Source organism: Miscanthus floridulus, chromosome 18 (genome assembly GCF_019320115.1).
Source record: "Miscanthus floridulus cultivar M001 chromosome 18, ASM1932011v1, whole genome shotgun sequence".
In the NCBI taxonomy this organism is placed as follows: domain Eukaryota; kingdom Viridiplantae; phylum Streptophyta; class Magnoliopsida; order Poales; family Poaceae; genus Miscanthus; species Miscanthus floridulus.
The window spans coordinates 118,434,146-118,458,087 of record NC_089597.1 but is presented as its reverse complement, the minus strand read 5'-3'; the positions used below and the strand labels follow the sequence as shown (position 1 = coordinate 118,458,087).

Genomic DNA, 23,942 nt, shown 5'->3' with positions numbered 1-23,942 from the left:
CGGCGTAGCTCGCTGGACGGAGACGAGGCCCCAGCCTCTCACGGCGGGGGAGAAGACGAGCAGCCCATGGGCCTCGCTGGATAACCTAAGCGTCTTTCAGGCCCATCTGCGCCTCACCTGAGGCCTGGCCCATTTAGTGTCGAGGCCCATGTATAATGCAACCCACAAGTGTCAGAAGATAGAAGAGCACGTTATCCTCTTCCGGCGAACTCGACGAAGGCGTGTGCGTTATCCTGTGAGCAGTTTGGGGGTGAGAGAGTCCAGTGAGAGAGGGAGAGGAGAGCGGCGAGAGGATGGCTGGGATGGCGGCGCTGCAGGGCGCCATGGCGTCGCTCTCCGTCTCCGCGCCCGGCGCGGCCAGCACCAGCAGCTTCTGGGGCAACCGGCTCGCCACCTACTCCGCGCCGCAGCCTGGGGTCTGTTCCTGCTTCCCAATTCCGTTCCGTTCTGCTGCTCTGATGGAGTGATGGTTTCGTAGATAATAATAGCTGTTTAGGCGCAATATTCTAGTGTGGAGTAACTGGATAGCGTAACAAAGCATGGTTGGATGGAATTGTTCTTGGGACATTCCAGCTTGCATTGTGATTTGGAGGTTTTGGAGCTAGTCTGTATGGATTGGATGCAATGAAATGGAAAATTACCAACATTTTGCGCTTTTATTAATTGTGCATTTTCAAGGTTGAGAAACCAGGCTTACTAGTATGACTATATTTTGATTGCAGCTTAGCTGCAGTGAGTTTCCTTTTGCTCCCCACCCCCACCACCACAAAATTTAGACCATGGCGTATTGAATTTCCTCTAGCTTCTTTTTTTATCTTGTATCGAAGCTTAAATGATAAGGTTTGAGTATACTAAAAAGATTAAACGATTGAGATTAATTTAAATAGGACAATTTCCTTTGTCATTGGAACTCAGGTACTGTCCCTTTTTGCGTATACAACTACATGTGCTTTTTACTGCTAATATAGAGCATGCTGTGTTGGATGGGCTACAAGTTGTTCGAACACTCTTTATGTATTATGTTAACTGAGTAAATTATGTTGTTTTGAAAGACGTCAAAACGTCAACTGAGGAAATTTTGTTGCCCTGGTGTGCCACTGTTTTAGTTTATATATTTATGCCTGAAATTTTTTGTTGTGCCAAAATATGCTCAAGATTGAGGGCAGTACTTTTCATGTTTACTCTTATTTTCTTGTAGATGTTTTTTTTTCCTCACATCCACCCCACGTCACATATGACGAAACCAATTTGGCGCCAAATAGTGTATTATGAGCATAATGTTGTTTGTATTTGAGCCCTGCCTTCTTTTCTGTGTTATCTTCATTATGTCTTACCTCTATGTACTTGTGCCTGGAAAATTCCCAGCTGATAAGAATTGGAAGAGGACAAACCTTTCTGTTAAGCAGCAAAAGCAAGTGAAGATTAGACAGTGAGGTTAAGTAATCATTGTTGAAGGAAGTGATAGAACTACTGTATTTTAAGGATATCTTATACTCAAAGAAACATCATAAAGAGCAGCCCTGAATCTTGTTGTGTCTTGATCAGGTCAACGTGAACCACGACCACTATGTTTGAGTCATGCCATATCTCAAAAGCATCTGATTAGTGTCTCTTTTATTTGAAATGGAATCTTATGTCTTTAGCATGTGAAGCTCTGACAAGCCGTATAATATGTTCAATATGCAGGTAAGATTTATGGTCAAGATATGCCCAATTGAAATGAGAGTGAGTAAAAATTCTTAGTCCAAGTATTTGATCCATTTTTATCCAATAATGTAAATGTCCTAAAATTTCACTTTCCACTGCAGCTTAAGAGATGGGAGCGAAAGAAGTGTAAACCAAACAGCCTTCCTGTGCTGCACAAGATGCATGTTAGGATTGGGGACACGGTACAGGTCATCGCAGGCCGTGAGAAAGGAAAGGTTGGAGAAGTTACATGCCTTTTCAAGCACAACAGCACGGTGATTGTGAAGGACCTGAACTTGAAGTCGAAGCACAAGAAAGGCACAGATGATGAACCCGGTGAAATCGTCATGGTCAGCAAAATTTCTATTGAACTTGTTTTTGGGCCTCACATGATGCTTTGCATATACTGATTTCAAGAGCATATATGTAGTTTTAGGTGCTTAATTGTTATCTCCTGATCAAACTTAAAAAATTCCTTTGACCAGATTGAAGGCCCCATTCATAGCTCAAATGTGATGCTCTACTCCAAGGAGAAGAGTGTGGCAAGCAGGGTTGGCCACAAATTCCTCGAGGACGGGACCAAGGTCCGATACCTGGTCAAGACCGGTGAAGTAATCGACAGTGTTGAGAAGTGGGTAAAGGTGTTTAAGGAAGGGAATTCGGAGTAACCATTCTAGCATGAAAAACCTGCAACTTGCTCTGAACCCTGACTGCATTTTGCATGCCGAATTGAGTCTGTTTATCCCTCTATGTTGTTTATGCCAGCTTGTTTTCCCTGTAAATTATACAGTTATCACCAAATTTTGCAACGCAAGTCAATGCATGTCAGCATTGTTTCACCAGCCAGAATTTTATTTGGAACAGGGCCCACTATTTGGAGTATCGCTTCTCTTATAATCCGTCTTTTTCAGCTTGTTTTTTTAGCCAGAACAGTGTTTTTCTCACAATAAATCAGCCAGAACAGTATTTTGGCTTATTTTTTCAGCGAAGCGAACGGGGCCAAAAACCATGAACGGGCTTGTGCGTGTGGACAGCCCGTGCTCGTTTGCAAGCCTAATTTGGCCCACTACTCTCCATCTCGTTCTCCACATAAAGATCCGAGGCCCACATATATCATTTATTACTCGCCCCACTTACCCACCGTTGTCTGTCTTTGCCTCTTTGGGAGATGATGAGGCGCTCGACGGCTCTCAAGGCGGCGGCGGCGGCGCTGCTGCTGCTGCTGCTGTCGCTGGCGGCGGCGTACATGTCGATCATGTCGTACTGGGAGAGGAGCGAGGAGGAGGAGACCCACCGGATGTTTGTGGAGTGGATGGCCAAGTGCAACAAGACCTACAACTCCACCGGCGAGGAGGAGCACCGGTACGCGGTGTTCAAGGAAAACTTCCGCCGCCGCGGCCCCGTCCTCAACATCTTCGGCGACTGGACCGACGAGGAGCTTCACGCATGGCATTCCGGAGGATGCCTCGGAGAGGGAGACTTAGCTGAGCAGCAGGTACCAGATCGCCGACAACGAGGACCTGACGGGCTCCGTCCACTGGAGGAAGAAGGGAGCGGTGGGCCGGTAGCCGAGGATCTGTTTCTAGTTTCTTTATCATTTTTACATGTTCACTGCAAGCCTGCAACATACCATTTGCATCAAGCGGGCAAGATTAACCAAAATAGAGGATGTTCCGCTTCATCGTAAACGCTGATTTACAAAAAAAGTATGGACTTTTAGTGGTCAAGTGCATTAGTTTCAGTATCCATACAGAACTAGATGTTTATCTTCTAGCTGTAGTTTCCCGTGCATACTTCAATGGTTCAATCGTGGAACCAATTTTGTAATACGGATTCATAGTTTCATACATAGAAAGAACCATGTGCCGTCACGAGTGTCGAGTGGTGGGTGGATTATAGATGAACAAGTACGGAAGGACATAGTAAAATTAATCTATTTTGATCTTGGTATGTGGACAATTTTTAAGTAACCTGGCTCTGAGTATGATTGGCCTCACAATCAATTCTTATTACTACTGTATGGCAACTGTGGGACGCCTTTGATTTACATGAGAACTTATTGTGTGACTTGGGTCACTTACATAATTGAGTGAGTATATTACCTTGTGATGAAGTGCAGGATGGTAGACAATCAAGAGTTCGGTTTTATGTTCGATTAGTGTTGTAGAAAAAAACATAACTTCCAAGTAGGTTCATCAAACATGGACATTAAGTTTCTCTGCGTTTGGGGCAAAATAAGTTTAGCTGAAGAGGAAAAGAAGAAAAAAAATCATAGTGTGCTAATGGTTGATAACACTAGTAGACACATGGGCTTCAGTCCCGGTTGGGAATAGCCTTTAGTCCCGGTTTTTTCAACCGGGACCAAAGCCCATCCTCGAGGAAAAAAAATTATACCCCGGAAACCTCTCTTGTGGTGCATGAGATTTGAACCTAGGACCTCTTTCGTGCGTAACTTCCTTACCAACTCAACTACACAACACATATAACAAAGTTCTGGGCGCTGTCATTTTGAATTTACCCGTGAGAGACCTTTAGTCCTGGATGAGAGACCTTCAGTCCGGGTTGGTGACACCAACCGGAACTAAAAGGTCACCCTTTAGTCCGGGTTGGTGTTATCAACCGGGACTAAAGGTCTTCTAACATCCAAAAAACTTAGATCCGGGACTAATGCTCACGTTAGTCCCGGGTCCAATTCTAACCGGGGCTAATACGCTGAATCGACACATGGGCTTCAGTCCCGGTTGGGAATAGCCTTTAGTCCCGGTTTTTTCAACCGGGACCAAAGCCCATCCTCGAGGAAAAAAAATTATACCCCGGAAACCTCTCTTGTGGTGCATGAGATTTGAACCTAGGACCTCCTTCGTGCGTAACTTCCTTACCAACTCAACTACACAACACATATAACAAAGTTCTAGGCGCTGTCATTTTGAATTTACCCGTGAGAGACCTTTAGTCCTAGATGAGAGACCTTCAGTCCGGGTTGGTGACACCAACCGGGACTAAAAGGTCACCCTTTAGTCCGGATTGGTGTTATCAACCGGGACTAAAGGTCTTCTAACATCCAAAAAACTTAGATCCGGGACTAATGCTCACGTTAGTCCCGGGTCCAATTCTAATCGGGGCTAATACGCTGAATCGAAAGTCCTTTCTCTACTAGTGCAATATGGTGGACCCATATGTCGTTTTTCTCTGATGGATGGCCGATCTTCACCATCTGCTGTCAATTTTTTTTTCTTTGAAAGAACCATCTGCTGTCATTTGATATGATGCTAAATAGACTCTTGGAAGCATCTGAAATCTATGCCTCATTGTGGGTGTTTCACATTCCTATTGGTAGCATTGCTTCCTCTGCATAGTCAACACTGGCATAAAACCTCCCTGTTATTTTATTCATTACAAAAGTTTCTTATCTGTTCTCATCTGTTACTTCTAACCAGTTAGGTGAAAATAAAATCTGGAGTGAGCACCGCTCCACCATTCCTGAAGACATGAAGCATGGGTGGATCTGAATATGGCACTTCTATTTGTTGCTTGAAGTCTGTTGTCTTTGATAATTTTAGCATAACATTGGGTGAAAGCCCGTACGTTGTAACGAGGGCCAAAAATCTTTTTAATGATTTGTTGTTCTAAACATGCTTTCTAAGCTAAGATCGTGATAACTTTGAGCGAGTAAAGTCTGATTTGTCTTCCTGAACTTGTTGCTAAATTTTAAAAAAAATTCTCGAACTCAATTACCGTATCGATAACCTACCTATTAATTTTCAAAACCAGACAAATTATCCCTCTAAAATAGTTCAGAGTGCTTTACGGGTGTTTATCCAATGTTTCAATGGTTAGGGGTTAGGGCCTTAGGCCAGTCTCAGTGGGGGTTTCATCTCCCAGTTTCCAACACACCCATATTTTGGAAATAGTGTAGAAGAGTTTCATCCCCATGAAACTCTTTCTACTCCCATGAAACTTTTATCTTCTCTTTCTTCATCAAGACAGTACCATGTCAGCATATTTAATGCCCATAAAACTCTATGAAATCTCCATTAAAACTGACCTTAGGGGTGCTTTCTTCCTCTTGCATTTATTATTGACCACTACTATAAAACCCGGTTTCTTCTCAAAGACTGTACGGCATTGTCTCTGTAAATAAATTATTTTTAGAGGCAGTGGCCTAGCTAGCCTCTGGGTTTATTTCCAAAGACGGCAGACGGGCCACCTAATTCTACGATCTTTGAGAAGAGCATTTGTGGAATAGCATCAAGATGTCTGTCACTAGAAATGATTTTTCAAAGGTGCTGTTCTTTCTTTGGGCATTCTTTTTCAGAGTTGACTGGCTGAGCTTTCCATGACGAATTCCCCGGCGTAAATATCCCTAGAGGCTCGTGCCGGTAGGTTACTTGTGGCACTACGTGATGAAATATATTAATGACGATGAGCCAACAATTAATGAGTTTATTGCCATTTCTCTATGTGACAACATGTGCAAGACATCAAGAGTCATTCAATTAATTAATTAAATTGCATACGACAACCGTGCAAAATACTCTAATTACTAATTAGCATACTAGTCATATGAACCAAGGATAAAATCAAAGTATACTGTCTGTGAAGCGGGACCAATGCTAATAAAGGCACCCGCGACCCTGTGGCTTGGATCCCATCAAGCCTGCTCAATGTAGCCGATCAGAAGTTGATGCAGTGCAACGAGGAAGTCATGTAGATGTTCCCTGCACACTTTTGTACTAGAACACTAGGAATTAGTTATCCTCATCTTATTCAGGAACAAGCTGCCACAGGAAGTAGGCGATCACCAGGAAATGGGAGCAAGCAATCGTGTGAGGATGTGCACTACCAAAACCTATTCATGCAGATGTCACCACGGACATGGTTACAGAGGCCTGCTCTCCCAACTGCCTGGGTGCAGGAGTCCATAGACTTGGGATTCATTTTTTTGTAGTGGTGGACAGAAAAATATTTTTTGGCCAACAATCAACTATCAACCTTCTATCTTCAAGGCTTTGCTGCGAGAAAATATTCAATAGCGCATTTCCATCTTTAATTTTTTTGGAAGAAGATATCACATTTCCATCTAAGCTCGCTCTTTACAATTTCTCAAAAGGGAACATGGTCTTCATTCTGGCTATAATTTTCCAAACGGGCCAAGCCCGCTGGGCTGACACGGGCACGGTACGATTTGGCCCGGTCCGAAAACGGCCCGGGCCGGCAGCTACCGTGCCCGTGCCTGGGCCACGATGCCAGCACGATGGCACGGCACGGGCACGGCCCGCTTCAACGGCCGGCACGGCCTCGAGCCATTGGATGGAGCCCCCCGCCTGCTGACTGTTGGATCTAGGGTCGGGTGGGACGGCTTTATAAGCCAGCCGCCGCTCCTGGCTCGGAGCCTTTCCAAACCCTATCTCATTCCGTCCCCTGTCCCCATTCCAGCGGTCCAGCTGCATCGAGCTCTCCGCCTCTCCCATCGACTGAAACCCTAGCCGCTCTCCTCTCTTCTTCCCGCCGTCTGGTGGTTGGCTAAGGCGGCGGTTGCTGGCACGGGCACACGACACTTCTACACCACTCTTCCTTCTCCCTGACCGTCGATGTAGCTTTCTCGTCGAGATCCACCACCGTTCGTCTTCGTCTCTGTCTCGTCGATCTCATCGACGTCGCCGGAGTCCGGCATCATTGGGGCTCCGCTCTGATGCGTTGAGGTACCAGGGTGTCGGGTCTCCGCGACGTCGTCGTCGCCGTTGTCTCTAGTGCTCCGTCAAGAGAGGTGAGCCGTAACCCTAGATCTGTTCGTTTTTGTTCTTCTTCTTGATTTCTTCATGATCTTCTATTAACCCTAGGTGTTCTTGTTGTTCTTGGTTTTGGTAGGCGTTGGCGTTGAGGGACCGGAGTCCTCGACGCCGTCACCATGGAGTCTTCCGGCGGGTAAGGGGTCAGTTCCGGTGGCCAGTGGTTCCCTCTTCTCCCTCTCCGCCCTCAATCTCCCTCTTCTCCCTCAGATCCGGTGGTTCCCTCTTCTCCCTCTCCGCCCTCAATCTCCCTCTTCTCCCTCAGATCCGGTGGTTCCCGCCCTCAATCTCCATCTGTTCCCTTATTCTTCATCCCTGAATGTCGATTGAGCCTCGTTCTCGGCATCCTTTTCGCATCTCCGTCATCTGTCTATTGTCCACATCGCTGGCTGCCGCCACCTCCGGGGCTCCAGTCTCCATTGAGGTACCGGGGGCGTGCAATCGTTCTGTCTCATCATCATCGTTTATGAGGCTCCGGCCGTAGAGGTAAGGGTAAACCCTAACCCTAACCCTAACCCAAACCCTAACCCTAACCCAAACCCTAATCCCCAACATAACCCTGCTTTTATCTGTTGATTGTGGCAGCCGTCGAGGAACCAGAGACGGCAGAGATGGCCCTAGGCGCCGGGCGACACGACGACGGGGAGTTTGACCACTCCCAGAACGATGAGCTGCGTATGTGTGGGATGGCCGGAGATGATGAGGACAATGATGTCCGCGAGGACGCTGCCATGCTCTTCGGCCGTTCTGCTGCTGATCCCCTTCCCGTCGACGACTCTGACCCCCCAGTCGACGTGGCTGATGCCGACGGTGGCCAGAGGGAGGTTAGCCCTGTTGGTTCTAATCGCCCTTCCACGTCTGCTGTCTGGGAGGACTTTGAGAAGCACTACAAAACTAAGAAAGGTAGAAAGATCAGGTTTGCTGCCACTTGCCTTCATTGCCATAAGCGCTACTCTGCTTATTCTGCTCATGGCACTAGGCATCTTACTCGACATCTTGCTAAGTGTCCTAAGAAACTTGAGAAGACCCAGGGCATGACTCAGACTCATATTGCTTTTAATTCTGATGGTTCTGTTCGTCGTTGGGAGTACAGTGCTAGATTGGACCTACCTCTTATGATTGGTGAAACTGAGGCATTTAAAGATTATATTAAAATTGCTCATAACCCTAATTTTTCACCTATCTCTAAGCAAACCACTGGTAGAGATTTGTTTAAATACTACAATGAGAAACGTGATAAACTGATGGTCTGTTTAAAGGATAATGTTGTTTCATCTGTTGCTATTACCTCTGATATATGGTCTGGAAAGGCTAAAGAAGATTATTTATCTGTTGTGGCTCATTTCATTAATGCTGATTGGCAATTAGAGAAAAGGGTACTTGGTTTATGGTTGATTGATGTGTCCCATAATGCTGAGAACATTGCTGAGCGTGTTGCATCTGTCCTTGCTGAGTATGGTATACTTAACAAGGTTTTTTCTGTAACTTTGGATAATGCATCTGCAAATAAAAATGCTATGGATAGACTGAAACATATACTTAAAGAATATTTGGGTTCTGATCTATTTTTGCATCAACGATGTCCTTGTCATATTATTAACCTGATTGTGAAAGAAGCACTGGCTGCTGTGAATCCTCTCATTGAGGATTTTAGAACAGCAATCTCTTTTATGAACTCCTCTAATCAAATAATTGCTGCATACAAGAGTTATTGCATTGCTAGTGGTGTTAGACCTAGGAAGTTTGGATTAGACATGGATGTTAGATGGAACTCTACCTACCTAATGTTTAAGCACTTGCTGCCTCACAAGAGTACTTTCAGTACTTTCATTGAGGCCAATTACCCTAGAGGTTCAGGTAGTGGTTTCCTTTTGACTGATGATCACTGGGCTATGGCAAATAAAATCTTAGAATTTCTTGAACTGTTCTATGACTCAACTGTTGATTTGTCTGGTGTTTACTGTCCTACTTCTCTACTTATGATTCATCATCTTGTTAAGATTGTTATACACCTGCATAGGTATCAACATGATGAACATCTAAGATCTATTATCCAACATATGATTGACAAATACAATAAGTACTGGAAGAACATACCTGATCTTTATTCTATTGCATTCATATTGGATCCAAGAGCTAAAATTAAGGGATTTGCCAAAGTGCTTAGGAAGTTACATTCTCTTTTTAATATTGACTACACTAATAAGTTGCTGGACACCAGAGCTCTTCTGTTTAAAATGTATAACAGGTATGATGTAATGTATGGCTCTAATAGGCTGAAAAGGGTTGTTCCTCCATCCCTGTCTGGTAAGAAAAGAACAGCTTGGGCTAAAATTTATGATGATGAGGAGTTGGATGTTGGAGCTGGCTGTTCTTCCCTCCCTTCTAGTCTTGATCATTCTAGGATTGTTTCTGCCACTTCCTTGCTGCAGGCAGCAACTGCTAGTTCTAACTCTAGTGAACTTGCATCCTACCTGGACTGTGACACAATAAGCCAGTTGGATGATGAGTTTGACATCATGCAGTGGTGACATGAGCATAAGCTTACTTATTCAGTACTTTCTGTTCTTGCTGAAGATATTTTGACAGTGCCTGTATCAACCATTTCTTCAGAGTCTACTTTTAGCTTAACTGGCATGATCATCGAGGAGCGGCGACGGAGGCTGAACCCTGAAACTGTAGAGGCGCTTACCTGCATCAAGGATTGGAAGAATGCTGAGACAAGACTGCAGCACATGGTGGAGGACAAGGAGCTGGAAGAGGCCTTTGCTGGTCTTTATCTTGATGTCGACTAGTTCACTTCCCATTTATGTAATGGTTCTATAATAACTGAGACTTGAACTTGTGGTGATAGATGTAATGAACAATTAATCTAGGAGCTGACTGTACTCTTTTCCTGTTTAGGGTTTCTCACAAGGGTGAGTTTTACCTAAATAGGTTTTTAATGAGACAGCCATTGCACAGCTCCTACTTAAATTAGTTTTAGTTTCAAAAGTTTGTGTTCTTTGCTGTGCTGTGTTTTGATCTGTTTTTGATCTTTTGTGAACTTAGTCATTTTAGATCTCTTTGAATTGCTGTGCTGAGTTCATTGAGGAGTTTTGCCAGTTTAGTGCCTAGGCCGGCACGGGCATGCTGAGCCTGGAGTCGGCACGGCACGACACGGCACGCTCCAGGAATGATAGTGCCGTGCCTGGGCCTGGAGTCGGGCACGGTGGCACGACACGGCACGGCACGGTTCATCAGCCGTGCCTAGCGTGTCGTGCCCAGACGTGCCGTGTCGGAGCGGGCTAGTGCCGTGTAGTGTGCCGGTACATTTGGAAAACTATAATTCTGGCGGTTCAGCCAGCAGTGGTCCCATTGAAAAGGGCTACCTCCTACCTGCATGTAGTTGTCTGGTTGTCCCATGCACACACCATAAAGCATTCAGCTCCATCGGCCACCACAGATGATGTATAGATGTTGCGTTCGATCTTGTAGTTGTAGTTGCTGGATGAAGTAATTGTCCGGCCCAACAAATATTTCCAAATTCCAATGTGATCGCACAGGTGTACGTGGACGTGTTCTGTGGTACACATGATATATAAATCTAACAATTCCTTATATATTCCAAAGATGTGGATATATAAATATATCAAGATAACGTGTGATAACTCCGGTGTATAACAATTTAGCAACAGGACCTGGACCTCTCATAAAATTCAACAGCGTCTAGCTAGACCACAATTCCTTATATATTCATATACGTATATTCATTAAAAGTGCTATAATTTCTTCCTTTATTCACTACAAGTAGTTAATAAAAACATATATTTCATTTTCCATTTATGTTATAATAGAAAATCATAGCCAAAAGGTATATTTTGGAGCTAGATAGTGTTGTCGTCTAAACAGCGAGAATTATATGGAATCAAATAGAATAGTCATGAATCATGACCAGGAGATAGTTCCTAGCCAGTTCAGAATCGAGCAACTTTTGGAATCCATCAACCCTCTTATCAATTATCATTGAAATTATTACTAAATAGAGACCTGATGGGACTTCCGGTACATCACTACTGGTTACACAAGAATCGGTACTGACCGGAGCATCACTGCTGCAGGTTTTTTTTGGCGAACGTGCCCGCCTTGAGACACCTGTTTCATTAAGTAGAAGATCACTGCTGCAGGTTCAAAGGCTGCAACACCGGAGCATGTTCTCTCTTCGTCCCATACATGTTGGGTTGTGTAGGTGAATGTTTATGTGGTAGAGTTACTTCACCGAAAATAACAAAAGCTAAATAATTACAAGATTAGTAAGGACCTCATATGCTACTCCTGACAAAACATTTCTTCTCGTCTTAGATTTGTTTGGCCGCACTTGTATCCAACTCAATCGACAAAGACAAGACCTCGGAAGACAGTACAGATTGCGTAAACCCGTGCATGAGGATGGAGCCTAGGAGCAGCGCTCTGGCTGAACTAGCTACCAAATTCATGCTTATGGGTGGATGCAGGGAAAAATGAATACACCCACAACAAAGTATAGTTAAGCGCCTCAAAATTAGATGAAGAAGACTAGAATACTTCAGCTCAGCTCAGCTCTCACTCTCGGGGGCGTTATCTTGCTATTCCAGGTCAAATCATACGTACGTACGTGTACCGTGTACGTAGGTTTAATAAGCCAACAAGACTGCACCACCACCAGCAAATATTAATGAACAAACGCTTCCTGAGATGGATATTTGCCGTGTTAGCTCGGTTGATAAGTTATCTTGCTATTCCAGGTCAAATCATACGTACGTACGTGTACCGTGTACGTAGGTTTAATAAGCCAACAAGACTGCACCACCACCAGCAAATATTAATGAACAAACGCTTCCTGAGATGGATATTTGCCGTGTTCGCTAAGTCATGGCTAAAAGTACTGTTGACTGATTTATTATGAGAGAAAAATATTATTTATTAGCTGAAAAAATACGGTTTACAGGCAAAACGAACAGGGCAATATACAGCCAGCTGAGCCAACACCCAACAGCACACTATTTAAGTTTCAGTGTGCGCGCGCGCCTCGGCCTCGCTATAGAGCTACAAACCACCCCACCAGGCAACTACCATGCCGTCGTCGTCGCAAAGCCGCAGCCGCCTGTGCTGCAGGCTGCTGCTGCTTCTTCTCGTCTTCCATTTCTCCGGCAGGGCCGTCGGCGGCGGCGGCGGCAAGGTGCCGGCGCTGATCGTGTTCGGGGACTCGACGGTGGACGCGGGCAACAACAACTTCATCCCCACCGTCGCCAGGGGCAACTTCCCGCCGTACGGGCGCGACTTCGACCGGGGCGTCGCCACCGGCAGGTTCTCCAACGGCCGCCTCGTCACCGACTTCCTCTCGGAGGCGTTCGGCTTGCCGTCGTCGGTGCCGGCCTACCTGGACGCCAGCTACACCATCGACCAGCTCGCCACCGGCGTCAGCTTTGCCTCCGGAGGCACCGGGCTGGATGATTTAACAGCGGAAATCGCAGTAAGGAAACTTCGTTCTATAGCTTCTGACGTGCCATGTTTTTCTTTATTTTGATTGCCTGGTGTCCCATGCTGCTGCTTCTCGTGATCTTGCAAAGTTTACATATATAGGAGTGAGCCAACGTCTTTTGCTCTCTCAAGAGTGATGGTTTTCTGTCACTTTATTTTGACTCTGCCCTATATTAGGCCACCTTTGGTTCACGTTAATATGATAAAAACAAGGCAAAATTTAGCCATGACAAAATGTTGGTAAAGTACAAGATGTTATATTTTTGCGAAGGAAAGTACAAGATGTTTGGATTGGAGCCAAGTCAAAGTTCAATTTAAGCAAAGAAATAAGATGCCTGGATGATAACCATGCATGACAAAGTGTAGCCAAAGCTACCTATGAACAAGACACATAAGGTCCATGTTATTAGGTTTTTGAAGAACTATAATATAAGGTGTGTTAGGTTGATTATTCAGTGTCATCCCCTTCTGCCAACTTCGCTTTAGCGATTCTAGGCTAGAAAACGCGTCCAACAAACTCTCTTTCTTCATTTTTTTTTCTGTTCCTATCCTAGAATTCTCGCTCGGAAGAATCCGCGAGTCATCATCACTCGCCATTCGCACGACGGCGTAGGAGTTCCCACACGCGCCTCCCATCTCCCGCAAACGGTATTTTCTCACGTGATGCTCCCCGACGCTCTTCATAGCCACCGCCACCGCAAGGCCATGCGTGCAGGAGGATGAGGGTTTTTTCTTGCATTTCCCGTCGCCGTCTTGGTATCTTGGTCCCTCGGTGCCATGCCAACACCACGGAGTAGTGGCCGAGTAGCGGGAGGCCGGGAGCTACACCTAGTTTAACCTCGGGTTAATTCTATTGGTGTCATTACAACTTTCATTCATTGGAGATGTACAACTAAAATTCACCTATTTTGAATTATGTTATTATATTTTCCCCTAATATATACCACTTTATATGTTCTAGACAACATTGGACCCACATGCAGGTCATCATGTTCTCGTATTGCCCAAAGTCCCCTCCACTCCCTTGTCTCTCCATGTCATTGACGTATGAACCTCTTCTTCCTCCTTCCTTTCCTCCCCATGACCAGATGGACACCGTTGGCCTGGCACACCCACCGCCGATCGGCGCGCTCATCGCCTCGCCCGCCATTGGCCCCGCTCCTTCACCCACGCAGCCGCACGCCCCCTCTCCCCACATTCGCGATGACACTCATCATCGCTTTGCACACCACGGCCCCACGCACCAGTCCCCTCACGCCCCCACCAGCCCAAACTCGTGCCACACGCCACACCACAGGCCCTACTCCTGCACCCATGCACGTAGTTGCATACCTCCCGCCCCCCGTCCACGACAACGCCCACCGCCATGCTGAGCCGACTTCGCTGCCCTCATATTTGTGGAGCTGGTAGTGGAGGCATTAATTGCACACGGGTAGGCATCGGCGGGCACCATGGTTGGCGGAGGGGGGGAGTAAGAGGGCGTCGACGACGAAGGAAGGCAAGGAGATGTCGAGCAGTGCGGGCGGTCGCCGACCATGGGCGGCCCGAGCTCGCCTCCCTCAATGCGGACGTCGGCGGCGTTGGCCAAACACATGCAAGCTGGGCAGACGAGCGATCGCATGAACGGAGAGTGCTTGATGACGACAATAGCCAGTGTGCTGCATTCAAACGGATTGGGGAGAGAGGAAGGGGGAAGACAATAGCCAGAGTGCTTGATGACGACAATAGCCAGTGTGCTGCATTCAAACGCATTCAAACGTTTTGCTACAGTAACAGCGGGTCTGCTACAGAAACGGTATGCTTGCTACGGTAACGGTGGTTTGAATTTTCTTTTTTCGGTGAATCTTTGAAAAATCACAGTAAATCATATAAAATCATAAAATAAAAAATCTAATTTTGTTGGACTCCACATGAGTAGATCTACATAGTGAATATATAATACGGTATGCTTTAGTACAAAATTTTTACTGTAGCCTTAGATTAATTGGAAAATCTAATTTTGTCTGTAATTAATTAGAATAATTCATAGCTGCAGCTTCTATGGTCTAATTGTGGTGAAATTTTTATGGTACGATAATTATTGTATGCTTGAACTATAGTAAAAATTTCGTACTCATTGGACTATGTATAACTTAGTTATAGATAAATTCTAATTAATTACATACAAAATTGAATTTTCCAATTAATCTAAAGCTATAAAAAAAATTTGTACTAAAGCATACCGTATTATATATTCACTGTGTAGATCTACTCATGTGGAGTCCAATAAAATTAGATTTTTCATTTTATGATTTTTCTATGATTTTTCAAAAATTCACCAAAAATAAATAAAAAAAGAAAACGCAAACGCACAGTTACTGCAGCAAGATTACCGTTACTGTAGCAGCCCCGCTGTTACTGTACCAAACCAACCGCTTAAAACCGCCCAGGGGGTAAAATTGACGGTTTTAGAAAGTTCAGGGGGTAAAACAGACGGTTTAATAGTTGGGGGTGAAGTAGACCAAGTATGAAAGGTGGGGTTAAGTAGACTTTTTCCATTAATTAACCCTTGAACCTTATTAGATCGTGTTCTAGCTCCCGGCCCAAGTGGCATCGCAGGCGACAAACTACAAAGGTAATCGAGCTCGTGCAACTAATGAAGTTGCCCAGAGCAGTCGGGCGTCCCTCCGCCGTAGCGGTGGCCAGTGCCACGCCACGTTCGATGCCTATGATTGCAGCCCCTTTATGCTTCGTGCCATCGTCGCGTACGTCTGCCAACCGTGCATCCTCTCACGGAACCTCTTCACTGCTATACAACTGATGACGTGCCATGTTCAAAATACAGGGGACTGGTTTTAGATGATCTGCGGTAACTAACACTTTTGAGTGGCTAAATTGATTTGGAGAGCTGATTTACTTATTTTTCAATTGTCAAATTTACATAATTTCTTATTATTGCTCTAAGAATCCAAAAACTATGTTTCCTACTTTTTAAAAAAATGTCCTCCATTTAGTTGGATGCCAAATATTTGCTTGATAGCCACCTTTTATTTGGTGACCAATGTTGCCAAAAAAAAAAACCTTGGGCACCAATTTGGTACCTAAAATTTGGCCATAACAGATTTTTTTGGTAACCCTAAAATAATCTTCTACAGTAAGTAGTATTCAGCAACTTACTTTGTTGTTCGAAACCTGTTCGAATCTATTCCAGTCAGTTATCCCCATGAGCCAGCAGCTGGAGTACTTCAGGGAGTACAAGGCGAGACTGCAGCTCGCAAAGGGGGAATCCACGGCGAACGAGACCATCGCCGAGGCCGTGTACATCTTCAGCATCGGCACCAACGACTTCATCGTCAACTACTTCACCGTGCCTCTCCGGCGAGACCAGTACACCCCGCCGGAGTACGTCGCCTACCTCGTCGGCCTCGCCGAGGCGGCCGTCCGCGACGCCTACGGCCTCGGCGCGCGCAAGATGGAGTTCACCGGCCTCGCGCCGTTCGGGTGCATCCCCGCGGCCAGGACGCTCAACCATGACGAGCCCGGCGAGTGCAACGAGGAGTACAACCGCCTGGCGGAGATGTTCAACGCCGGGCTGCAGGAGGTCGTGAGGAGGCTCGACGGTGAGCTCGCCGGCGCGCGGGTGGTTTTCGCGGAGACGTACGGCGTCCTGTCTGACATCGTCGCCAATCCGTCGGACTACGGTTAGTGAACCAAAATCTTATCTTCAGTTCTTCACAACATACACTGATTCTTGCATTGGATCAGCTCTAGAATCACACTCGGGGGTTTTCTTTGCGATCGATGACCTGCAGGATTCGACAACGTTGAGCAAGGCTGCTGTGGCACAGGACTCATCGAGACATCTGTGCTGTGCGGCTTGGACGAACCGTTTACGTGTCAAGACGCTGATAAGTACGTGTTCTTCGATTCAGTTCACCCGTCGGAGCAGACATACAGGATATTAGCTGACCATATTTTCAACACTGCATTACGAGTGTTCCTGTGACATCATTTGTACCTCTTGAGATTTTTTTGGTTTACACAAGAGAAATATATCTGTTTTTTTAAAGCATACAAAAGTCTTAGAAACCAAAATGAAAGAAAGCTTGGATACCTATAGCTTCAGGTACCCGTTATAAAAAAAACGGTTCTGCTAGAGTCCCGGCGCTCGCGGCGGCAGTCCATTTTCGCGCATCCACGCGTGGGCCCGCGCTGTCCGGACGTCGCTCGCCCGCGCCGAGCATATGTGGGGACCGCTCATGCCTCCTTCCACTTCATCCCATATGTAACACCCAATCTACTTTTGAAATATATAGATGCAACATTTGCAACATATAAAAAAGACCGATGAAACACTTGGCATGCATTTGAAACACTTGCAAAAACACTTACGCAACATCCAGATAAAACACTTACAACACATGTGTGAAACATATGCAACATCCAAATAAACACACTGGCACATACGTCTAAAAAAATAGATGAAACATTAGGGACAGACGCTTGCAACATATACAACACCCCGATCTAGTTTTGCAACATCCATATGCAAACAATTGTAAAATACCTCTAAAATATCTAAGGCATTTGAAATGCGCGCTTGCAACATGCATCGTATCCTGGTGCGGCATCCTCCGTCGTCTGCATCGGGGCGCCACAGCCGTAGCAGGAAGCGAGCCCGAAGGGCTTCCGCGCCAGGGCCCGGTGCTTCTCCATGCACTGGCAGCGTCATTGGGCGGGGCGGGCAGGGCAGGAGCAGCAGGATGGGCGACGGAGCAACGCCAGGTGCAGCGAGGTGGGCACGCGAAGCAGCGGTAGGAGCAGCGCGGAGCAGGTGCAGGAGCAGCGATGGCGGAGCAGGAGCAGGCGGGGCGGGCGGCAGGAGCAACCGAAGGGACGCGGGGTGCGGTACCAGAGCAGGATGGGGCCGGGTGCGGCGCCGCCACGCTGGAGAAGCCCGCGGCAAGTGGACCCCACGATGGAGGCTCCCGCGACAGTAGCATGCATGCGGCACGATGGAGGAGCTCGTGGTGGTCGCATGCCTGCGGCAGTGGGGAAAAGATCGCATGCGTGTAATGATGGGGAAAGGAAATATCGCTAGCCTTTTTTTCTTTTTGAAGAAACTGTGCTGACGATGGAGCGGAGCATACCTATTGGACTTGATCGCTCCACAGGTCTAGAAACCAAGCGTCCGAACGGATGCGTTTGGACAGACGTCCTCCGTGGAGCATTATGGTTAAAAAAAACTTCAGCTACCGATGCAACAGAACAGTACCAAATATAAAGGGGAAATATAAAAAAGATAAAAATGGGAAAATAAAAAAGATAAAACTTCTAAAGTGTGGGACCTACTTATCCGGGTGAAGTTGGTACCAGGCGTGGAACAAGAGCATGGACAGAGGACGGATGGTGGGTGCTGCCGCCGCACCACAGGGAGCTCGAGGGACAACCGGAGGACACTGACCATCAGTCCATCACCTGTAGCGGCACGGCCTCACCGTGCGAAGTTGAATGGTGCGAGGCCTACATTTGCTAATGTAGTTCGATCGAGTGCCACTAGAATGGCTTCTTCTAAGACCCATTTTCATTCGAGTTGCATTGGGTGTCTGATCTGATCTTCGACACTGGTACGGTGGTCAAATGCAAAGATGCGAGTCGATGCAATTTTGAAATGGTAGCCTCGATGAGGTTGCATAGGAGGGATTTGGGGAGAGGGCAAGGCGGCAAGACAGAGAGCAACTACAACAGTGAGAGTGGGCGGTGTCGCCCTAGAGACAGCTGCTGCCATGCAAGACAAGCTCTGGCGGCAGCGACCGCGTGTGGAGTAAGTTGATGACCGTTTTAACAGTGAACGGACACATGTAAACAAGTTTGAGGACGGCAAAGAGACCCGATAGAACTATAGTGAGAATCGAACAATGTATAGGTATCTATATAAGAATTTTACAAGTTTAAGGGGCTAGGATAACACAACAACACAAGTTTAGAGACCGGTAATGGACTTTACCTTTTTCTCATTTCACCCTCCAGAAATGCATACATTTTTAACTCAAATTTATTACATGCAACAGCCATATTCAGGTCCAACCTATGCTTCATCTCTCCATGAATGGTGTGCTACCTCCAGACTTCATTTGCCTCAATAACTGGTAAAAAGTAACGAATGAGAATATATACAAAAATATGCCAGGCCTGTTCGCTTGTCTAAATTCTGGAGGAATTTGGATGGTTTGAAAGAATGCTGGAGGAATTTGTGAAAGAAAAACACTGTTCCGGATGAAAAAATAAGCGAATCAAGCCGGGTTTCATGGGAGTGGCGATGCTACCAAGAGGCTATTTGGTATCATGTCAAGTGAGGCGGTTCTCTCAGAAAATGTTGAGAACGTCCATCACAGGAAAATGAATATGTGTGCACCGGATCATCAACCATTAGCACAGTATTTTGCCCTCTTCAGCTAAACTTTTTTTGATCTGGATGCGGAGAAACCTAAAGTAAAGCTACTTGAAAAATTTGTTTTTTTTCTATTAGAGACCAATTATTAATCATAAAACCGAACTGTCTTGGATTGTCTTCCGTGCCTTACTTCACTCAGTACTGAGTAGAATCACTCAATTATGTAAGTGACTAGACACACAACGACTTCTGATAAAACCATGCAAGTACCATTAGTAGTGATAAGAATGAATTCCTAGGTTAATCATATCCAGAGGTTAATAGAAACCATGACATACTTGTGGTTTATGGTTTAACTATAGAATATTGTATAATCAGCTAACGTAATCTTCCAAGATGAAAATAAGATTTATTATTATGTCTCTCTGTACTTGTTTAACTGTTCCCTGGTCCACCCACCACTCATGAGCCATGAGGGCACATGGTTCTTTGAACACACATCAAGCCATTACAAAACCGGTTCCTCCATTGAAACATGCACTGGAGACTGCGGGGATTTTTTATTTGACCTGCAGCCCTGCAGGGAGAAGATAAACATCCTCTACTTCTGTTCATCCGTATACTGAAACTAATGCACTGAACCACTAATAATCAAGCATCAACATCTCTATTTTCGTTAATCTTTCCCATTGCTGCAAATGGTATGTGTGCAATCAACAACATGTAAAAAAAAGTTACTATCTTTTACCCAACGAAGTAATTAAAAAAAAAACTGAAGATGCTTACCTGGAAACCGCTCACCTCGGCCATCCCCTTCTTCCACCAGCGGAAGCACTACCTGCTGCCGCTGCTCAGCTAATCTGTCGTCTTCGGAGGGTACTTCTCCGGGTTGCCATGCGTTAAACTCCTCGTCGGTCCAGTCTCCGAAAATGTTGAGGACGGGGCCGCGGCGGCGGAAGTTTTCCTTGAACACCGCGTACCGGTGCTCCTCCTCGCCGGTGGAGTTGTAGGTCTTGTTGCAGTGGGCCTTCCACTCCATATATGAACACCCGGTGGATCCCCTCCTCCTCCCTCCTCTCCCAGTACGACATGATCGACAGGTACGCCGCCGCCAGCGAGAGCAGCACCAGCAGCGCTGCCGCCGCCTTGAGAGCCGTGGACCTCCTCATCTCCGCAACGACGCGACGCGACGCGGCGACGGTGGACAAGTAGATCTGGACAGTGGGTCACGTCACCGTCTAAGGAAAGAAGGGGATGAGATGGGGAGCGTGGGCCCAGAACCTGACGGCTGACTCTTCCGATTTCTCATGTCCCGTTCCCACTTCGGTTCATGTTCTCACAGTCAATGTTTCAAATATATATATATAGTAAATATTCTCACAGTCAATGTCTCCGAGAACATCGCGCAAAACACTGCATTACGAGTGTTCCTGTGACATCATTTCATTTGTACCTCTTGAGAATTTTTTTTTGGTTCATAGACGAGAGAATGTATATCTGCTTTTGTTGAAAGCATACAAAAGTCTTGTAAGTCAAAATAGAAGAAAGCTGTGACACCATAACTTCAAGTACCGACGCAACAGGACACTACCAAATACAAAGGGAAATGAACGACATAAACATTAGAAAATAACATCCTCACTTTTCTTGTTGAGCCACTCTCAAAGGACACAGTGCCTTAGGAGATGTCCTTCTTTCTTACAAAAGAAGCACTTAATCATTTCATCTTCTTAGTCACAAATGCCTATTTTGTGTCCTTTTTATCCTTCAACAATAAAAACATCGACATTTCAATTGAAAAACATTGATATTAATAAATTAATAAATGACAACAATGTGCATGAAAAGAATCCTGTGTTGGTATAATTAAAGGAATGCGCATTAAGCTTAATTTTTTTCGAAAGATCATTAAGCTTAAATTTACAGTTCTAGTGTACATCTCGCCCTTGGTATTGAGGCTCTTGGTGGCATCCTCACAAGTCTAATTAATAGGAACACCATAATTCCAACCAAGAAGATAGCCATTACTGCCGTATATAACTAGCGACAGGTTGGAATCAAGGTGCTTCAGGGGCGAGAGGGAGATGCCTAAAGATAACAAGCTCCTTGACGAATTCCAGCTTGAAGGCATTCCACTAGCACCAAGATCTTATAGCTCAAACACCAAAAATGTAAAAATTGAGCATTGTGTTAATATCTTGTTTGATCGGTACAATTTCTTAAAAAACTCTGCGTGTAAGACACTTATACCAACATAAAGGCATAAACCCTCTATCTCTATTTTGGCTTGGCAAAGATCCTCGTAAGATTTTGTGGCGTCCGTGGATTTTGTATTTCAGAATTTTTTGCCTCTTGTATGCATCACCACTGTAGCATCATAGTACGGCTGTGTTTTTCTCTTTACTGGCTTGAATTGATTATTTAGTCCAATTCACATAGATTCTGAATAACACTACTAGAAACTCGAATTCTTCAGTCGGGGTAAAACCGACAGGGAAATAGCAAATACCGACAGAAAAATTGATAAATTAATTTCCCTATCGGTATACCGATAGGAAAATACCGACAGAAAAATACAATTTTACTGTCGGTGAACTAATTTCTGTGTCGGTTTAAATTCGTCACTTATGGAAATGAAAAGTGTCGGAGGGCAAAATGACCATCTAATCTAAGAAATTCGTTCACATCCCCATATTATTCTTTTTTCCTAGGAACTATGGCACTATGCACAGTTTACAATAGCATTACAGTTTGCAATAGCATCACAGTTCATAAAACTTATATACCATGGGAATTGTATATACCTCTTAGTTGCTGTTGTGGATTACAAACTGATTTGCCAAAAAGATCTACAAAACCTGCAGTGGAACATTATACCATTAGATTTTACAAGCAAACACTCCTCTTAGGTTTGACTGAAATGCTTATGACTATGCAAAGCAAGCTGCCCAGCTTCACTTGAACAAGTGCAAGTTCAAAGGTTCTAAGTAGAACTTAAAACCAGCCCAAATCATGTATCAGATTCAAATTACTAGGCACCTGCTGAACAAGTTTCAGTATAGGCAGCTTATCATATGGACCAAACAGTAGAATCTAGATCACCTGAGCCGTGCTTATTGTTTTGATTCACTACTACAAAAAAAAACGTTTGTAGCAACGGGGCAATTTTTTTTGTAGGGGTGGCTGATGATGGAGCCGCCCCAACAGTGGGCGTGCTTGGGACCCACGAGACCAGCCGCCCCTACAAATGGAACAGTAGGGGCGGTTGGTGATACGAGCCGCCCCCTATAAATGGGTTGATTTGTAGGGACGGCTCACTCACCAGCCATCTCCGATGTTGCGATTTGTAGGGGCGGCTCACTCACCAGCCTCCCCTACAAATGCTCCACGTATAAATACCTGCGATTTGTAGGGGCGGCTGGGCGGCTCAATCACCAGCCGCCTCTACAAATGACCAACGTATAAATGCCTGCATCCCCTTCTTTCTCCTCTGGTCACTCACTCCAACCCGTGAAAAAAAGGTAGGAATGCCTTGGGCACCTCCCAAAAATTGCTCTACTAAGGAGGGAAGATTTTAGTCTCAAATTCTTTGGTGGAGAGGTCGTAGAAGGTAAGAAAATACTATTCCACACTTTTTTTGAAGTTTTAATGGTTATTTAGTGAGTAATTAGAGTTTTGCTTTTCTCTCTCTTCTATGGTGCTTGAGCTACTTATAAAGCAAATTAAACCTAAGTTTTGAATGTACTATGGTAAATTAGGTAGGGAAACAAAATCATACCCTTATTTGGTCTATGTTTCTTGATTTTAGTGAACAATTAGTTAGTTTTATGGATGTTTCATGTGCATGTAGATCTAGATCTAGGGTTTGGTTTTTTTATTAATTTCATTTTTATAAATTTATGTTTGATAAAATTGGACTAGGGTTTGCATGAATGATATTGAGTAAAATATAATTGTTGCTAATTGTTATCTTTGAAATTATTTATTGTAATCAACAAATATGTATTTTAATTATTTATGGATAAATAGGCCATTAATTAATTTTCCTCTACCATGGTGTGTTTGTATGCTTCATGTAATTATATTTGATTTATATTCATATATATCTGAAGTATATACAATTATTCTCAAGTAATTATTAATTTGATTCATTTTTATATATATCTGAATAAGTAGTCCTTTAATATTTTGTTGTTATTATTGTAAAAGATGGAGTACAAGAACTCTTGGATGTATGGTTCGTTATGGTTCAAGGCAGGTTTCCGTGAAGAGGTGGATAAATTTATTGAAGCCGTAGAGAAGCATACAACGACATTGACAGAGAATAAGGATACAATTATTTGTCCCTGTAAAGATTGCAAGAACCGTATGGCATGAACAAATGTGACTATCATTAGATCACATTTGATTATGTGGGGATTTGTTGAGGACTACACAGTATGGGTTCATCATGGTGAAACAGTTATTGTTAACGACGATGATGAGGAGGAATACGACGATGAAACCCTAAAATCCTTGTCCTAATATTCAGCAGAGCTTGATGCACGAATGGATCCCGAGTTTGACAATGAACAAGGTGGTGATGCTGATGGTTG

The 23,942-nt window shown here is 44.9% G+C and overlaps 2 protein-coding genes and 1 pseudogene across 2 annotated transcripts; 2 read left to right on the top strand and 1 right to left on the bottom strand.

Annotated features, from left to right (window-relative positions):
• Nucleotides 1-196: 196 nt before the first annotated feature.
• On the top strand, nucleotides 197-2,568 carry LOC136521769 (large ribosomal subunit protein uL24c-like). The gene is made up of 4 exons (XM_066515544.1): nucleotides 197-416; nucleotides 1,687-1,725; nucleotides 1,809-2,036; nucleotides 2,172-2,568. Exons 1-4 carry the CDS (start codon nucleotides 294-296, stop codon nucleotides 2,352-2,354), a joined length of 573 nt encoding a protein of 190 aa, XP_066371641.1. The 5' UTR covers nucleotides 197-293; the 3' UTR covers nucleotides 2,355-2,568.
• A 9,952-nt stretch (nucleotides 2,569-12,520) lies between these two features.
• On the top strand, nucleotides 12,521-17,083 carry LOC136521828 (GDSL esterase/lipase At2g42990-like). Its single transcript, XM_066515590.1, has 3 exons — nucleotides 12,521-12,966; nucleotides 16,165-16,654; nucleotides 16,766-17,083. Exons 1-3 carry the CDS (start codon nucleotides 12,568-12,570, stop codon nucleotides 16,957-16,959), a joined length of 1,083 nt encoding a protein of 360 aa, XP_066371687.1. The 5' UTR covers nucleotides 12,521-12,567; the 3' UTR covers nucleotides 16,960-17,083.
• Nucleotides 17,084-20,144: 3,061 nt separating this feature from the next.
• LOC136520553 (oryzain alpha chain-like) lies at nucleotides 20,145-20,516 on the bottom strand (annotated as a pseudogene).
• Between the last annotated feature and the right edge of the window lie 3,426 nt (nucleotides 20,517-23,942).